This window comes from Theobroma cacao, chromosome 6, assembly GCF_053813885.1.
Source record: "Theobroma cacao isolate CCN51 chromosome 6, ASM5381388v1, whole genome shotgun sequence".
NCBI classification, from domain to species: Eukaryota; Viridiplantae; Streptophyta; class Magnoliopsida; order Malvales; family Malvaceae; genus Theobroma; species Theobroma cacao.
Window position 1 is genome coordinate 7,450,994 of NC_142644.1, and position 5,564 is coordinate 7,456,557.

The 5,564-nt window shown below is 35.7% G+C and overlaps 1 protein-coding gene and 1 non-coding gene across 2 annotated transcripts; both read right to left on the reverse strand.

Moving 5' to 3' along the window:
- Nucleotides 1-1,585: 1,585 nt before the first annotated feature.
- Nucleotides 1,586-1,678, reverse strand: LOC148762035 (small nucleolar RNA snoR8a). Its single transcript, XR_016027259.1, has one exon. It is a non-coding gene; the product is annotated as a small nucleolar RNA snoR8a (small nucleolar RNA).
- Nucleotides 1,679-2,601: 923 nt separating this feature from the next.
- LOC148762036 (uncharacterized) lies at nucleotides 2,602-4,705 on the reverse strand. The gene is made up of 5 exons (XM_088807631.1): nucleotides 4,539-4,705; nucleotides 3,503-3,632; nucleotides 3,209-3,388; nucleotides 2,844-3,091; nucleotides 2,602-2,758 (listed from the first exon to the last, which is right to left on the reverse strand). Exons 1-5 carry the CDS (start codon nucleotides 4,703-4,705, stop codon nucleotides 2,602-2,604), a joined length of 882 nt encoding a protein of 293 aa, XP_088663757.1.
- Between the last annotated feature and the right edge of the window lie 859 nt (nucleotides 4,706-5,564).

Consider the following 5,564-nt stretch of genomic DNA (forward strand, 5'->3'; position numbering starts at 1 on the left):
CATCCTCACATGTCAATTTCATTTACCAGTATGTTCGAAGGCTCATATTGTAATGTTTCTACACACACTTTGAGATATTGTCATCCACCATGTGGCGAAAATGGATAATTTATTACCAACAACCTCATACTCCTCTTTATGTGCCTTAACCACCATAAAGTACCCACATAAAGTCATATAACCTGCCAAACTTGGAAACTGAAAGAATTTTGGTGCATTACTTTTTGCCTATATTTTGTTTGTCTTATTTAACACATCAACAACAATAACAAATTAAAAAAACAAAGCCAAATCAGCATACATTAAACACCTAAACCCTAATACTATAAACAAATACATTAGCAACAATAAAAAATGAAACAACAAAACCGTATCTCAGTAAACATTAAAAGCAGACCTAATACTATTCATCATCAACATAATGAATCCGTATCACGCCTTCGAGACCAGCGGCCTTTTCCTTTTCCTTTCCTCTTCTTTTTCTCAATTTTCTTCCTTCTCCCAAGCTCTCACCCATCAACTTTCTCGATTTCAGCTTTTAAGTGTCCCTGAATTCAAGGTTTGTCTATTTTAGGCTTGGTTTCAAGCTTTTAGGTGGGTTTTCAATTTCAAAGTTTCTCAATTTTTCACTCTCAATTTAGTTTTTAGCCTAGGTTTCAATCTCGATTTACTTTACTATGTACGCTAGGTTTAATTCGTAGTTTTTTGCTCTCTCTCGATTTAGCTTGTCGAAATTTCAAAGGTTAATGGCTTCAACGCGGATAACAGCTAGTTTAGGGGTTTAGCCACTATTTAGGGATAATTATCGTGGTTAAGGAGAAATGGAAACTAAAAGCCAAATCTCACCCCCCCACACCATCTGATCAAAACTGCCACGTGGCATTTCTTTTATTAGCATAATACAATTTTTTCGTCCACTTTCATCTTCATACATTGAAATTTTATTCACATTAGTCCCTGTACCGTTGTCATACCTAATCTGATAATATGACATGTCAGTGCCACGTCATCTAGTCAGGTGATGTGGCACTGCCACATCATCATATGCCACGACATGGCACTACCACATCATTCGCCCAGTTACACATATGTTGCCACGTTAGCCAAGTTGCCACGTCAACAGCACGTCCGCTATTTGAATGAGGGACTAAATTAGAGAAATTTTCAAAATTATGAAACTAAATTGCTTCGCTTTTGAGTCGGAAGACTAAATTGAATGAAATGGGCGAGTACAGAGACTTCTCAGGTCTTTTAACCATTTAGTTACAACTTTCACAATTTACAAATACACATTCGTTTGATATTATTCAACTCTTACCGAATTTACTTTTTATTTAAATTTACTCAAAATTTATTATAAAACGATTTGATTTAAATTCAAATACCATAATCAAATTCTGCTAAATTTAAATTTAAATTATTAATTTTGAAACCCTAAAAAATTATTAATAAAATAAGATGGAACAAATATTTACAGTTATATTTAACTTTATCAACCATAAATGCAATCTTTAATCTAGCAAATTTCAACTTAAAATATTAAACAAAATAAAAACATAAAAAATAAATAAATAATTAGAAGGGTGGAACTCAGATTCTATAGTTGTAATAAGAGGTTTGTCATGTCCAAATTAATCAAGTCAGAACGAGGAATTAATTTTATAATCATCAGTAACTCCATATCTTTGTTTTCCAATTTTTTTAAAAGAAAAAACTAAATCAACATGTTTTTGCTTATTTGACTTTAGCTCAAGTAAAAAACTAAGTTAAATAACCAATTCCAAATTTGTTTATTATTATAAATAAAAGAAGAAAGAATTTTTTTAGTCATTTTGTATTATTTTATTTTAAAGTAATACAAGTTATTCATCTAAATTTGACTTTAGATATGAAATTTTTACAATTTTTTTTTTATAGAAGAAGAATTCAAACTTAATTTTTGTCAAAATGATAAATTAATTTACATATTCTAGAATCAAATAATCAAGTAAAAAAATATTTATATATATATATATATATATTTTCAACACCCTAATCTTTTACACTTAAATATTTGACTTATTAATAAGCATATCAATAATAATCAACTCGAACAGTATAGGGACTTCGTAAGTCTATTCACTGCTCAAAACTACGAACAAAATGAAATGAATAATCAAATAATATATCTACAAAATCAATAAAAATAAATAAAGACTCATCTACAAGAGGAAACTAACAAACACAAAATAAGAATGAATGTATGAAACTGCAAAAGGAAATTGTGAGAAAGGTATTGCACATGGCTCACATATTTAGTTAGGCCGACAAGCTATCTTCATCCACTAGACACCCTACGTTTTCAGACATTGTCCTTCGTATTGGACAATTGTTGTGTTTGTGATCGGTTTGTCTGTAACTTGAACATGCTTTCGGTCATCGCATTTGTGGAGGTGCCGATTGACTTAGAGATGGTGCCGAATTTGTGGATGGAACTGCAAATAGGGATGGGCAATTTTGTCTATTATGCCCGTACCTCTTGTATTGCGAACATCTTCGTGCTCGACTGCTTTCACCAGCCGATGGAATCCTTCTCCTTTTAGGTCTTCCGGCTTGGCCTCATCAAGGTGGTGGCAAGACGACAATTTGTTTCACATGAAGGGGGATGTCCCATTCACTAGGATGCCCTACCGGGTGAATGGACCTCGCATAACACTCCACCAAAATGGTTATCTTGTAGTAGTCAATGTAGAATTCAACAGCTTCACGTTTGCATTTACTGAAAAATACAATGAACTCAATGTTCAAGCACAATGTAAATGCTATGTCAATTAGGTTCAAATAAGAAATAAAGCTATTTTGACCTTATCGCTGCAATGGCATGGCTACATGGCAGTAAATCTGTTTGGAGCTCACAACATGAACACGTCTTCTTGGATAGGTTTACAAGTCTATCCATCTTCTCATCTTTAACTTCGAACTCCACTCGATTGATAGGTTTAACTACAAAGCAATATGCATCATTGAACCGTTTGCTCAACTGCCTAGCAACCCAAAGGTTAAGGGGCGTGGTCACCTTGATGGCCTCCTCGTACCAGTCATGGAACCAACGCTAGAGCATATCTATGATGAACTCGATCAAAATAGTGATTGGCATTTGTCTTGCATGCTTGAACCATGAGTTAACACATTTTTCAATTTTAGATGTCATGAGTTGGTATCGCCTTGCCAGTGAACGTGCACGTGGCCATCTCTCAGGGCCTATTCTCATAAGGTCAGCGTGGACTCCCACGTGAATCTGCTTAAGCTGGTTCATATATCTGTTGAACTCGAAAACCTTATAGCAATCTCTAGCAATAGTGAAAATCATCGAAACGTCATTGCGCTTGAACTTGTTTTTAAAGTTTTTCTTCAAGTGGCAACCGCATAAGCCGTGGTGCACTTTTGGGTATGCATTTTGGATTGTTTTCTTAATGCCGAGATGCTAATTAGAAATGAACATAGTGTTTTCAGGACAACCAACCGCATCACGTAGCTTGCTAAAAAACCACACCCATGAGTCTTCGTCCTCAACATGGCCAATGCCAAACACAACTGAATATACGTACTCATTCGCATCTTTGCATACAGCGAGAAACAGAACACCTTTGAGCCTGCCTTTCAGATGTGTAGCATCAATTGCAACCGTAGGACGTATTACATCCCTAAACCCTCGAATACAAGCCCTGTATAACCAGAAACAATATTTGAATCTTTATGCCTCATTAGTAGCTACCGTAATGACTGTGCCAGGATTTTCTTGTTCTAACATATAAAAATACGAGGGTAGTAGTTGAAATGACTTCTTCAGGGGACCGAAAACAAGCCTCTCCACATACTCCTTCACTTGCCAGGCCTTACCATACAAGCATTCCAATCTCCACTGAACCCTCATCTCACCAATTATGTCTTTAGGTCTCAATGCTACTCCATTAGCCTAAAGCTTGTGTGACATAAGTTCACCAATTATCTTCACACTTACAGTTAGAAATCGCCCTTGCAAACCATCGACAATACACATGTGTACTTTGTGGAATGTCTGAACTTGCCAATATTCTCCTTCAAGTAACTTCGTTGCACGCACACTGAACTTGCAACCAATCTCATAACGACCTTTACATGACCTTTTTACTCTCATCCCAAATTGCTCTTTTAGAGCCAACATGTTCAAAACTCGTTTCACCTCGACTTTCAAGGAAAAAATTCTTCCTTTGTATAAGCGATCATCAGCACATGTCTACTCCTCAGTGGTAATTGTTTGGAAGGAGAACCCTTTTGCACCTAGAATTAGCCACGTACGAGATATCCCTGCATTTTCCCTTTCTTGATAACTGTCATCGAGTAATGTATCAAGGGAATGAATCCTGTTCTCACCAACAATGGGGTTATTGTATATAGGGTCATCACACTGAACATCTCCTACATCAACACCTCCAACAGGTTCCATTTCACCTTCAACATTATTGCAAATTAGAATGTCACTATCATAAAGTCAATCATCGTTTGAACTATCATCATGCCATTCATCAAGCCCATCATTTGAATTGTCATCAAATCTATCTTCATCGATAGGGAACAAATACTCATTTCCCTCATCAGATATAGTATTATCCTCGAACATCGCAGTGTCACCCTCCAAAGTCGTAGTGTTATCCTCAAATGTCGTATTCTCATTTGAAAATGGCATTACACCCTCTACAATTTCACTCGATCATTGCATTTGTTGGACAAAAGCAAGTAATTGGTTCGATGCACATCCTGATCAGAATTGTGTAGCCACCTATTTTGTGAATGTCGTGTGTCTACTGGGCTGCACAAATTTTTGTGCATACGTCAATCGCCATTGTTGTGGTTTACAGATCGAATGTTGTGGTATATGTGAAGCATTGTAAATCTCATTTTGATGGAACTGATTAACATGTTGTTCAGCTTCTTCATGTGACATAACATTTGTTTAGCATCCCTTAATGCTGACATACATAGCCGGAACATTCCTCTGTTCTAGCAGAATTAATGCAACATCCTCATCGTCCTCGATAATTGGGCATGATAGCTCTCCAAATGTACTGATTAATGCATGTATCTCAATCTCGTTAGTTTTTGAGTTTACCCCAACAACATCTTCAACTAGACTCATCAAGCTTGTAAACGACAAATCACTCCTAACCCCCCGCATACATGACTCATTATCCTTATATATGCCATCCACCTACTAACCATCGTGTTTTATCACAAGTCACACAATTGGAACCCCATTGAAATTTTGAAAACAAAAAATTTGTCAATCATTTTACACATTACATGCCATGTTCTAAAATTTTTTAATCATGTTGTTACATGCCATTTTCAAAAAATATTACACACCATGTTTCAAAATTGTTACACGTTATATTTAAAAAGTGTTACACGCCATGTTCAAAAATGTTACACGTAAGTTCAAAAAATGTTACACGCCGTGTTTAAAAATATTACACACAAGTTCAAAACTTGTTACACGCCATGTTCCTAACATGTTACACGTCATGTGCTAACGCATGTTATTTCAG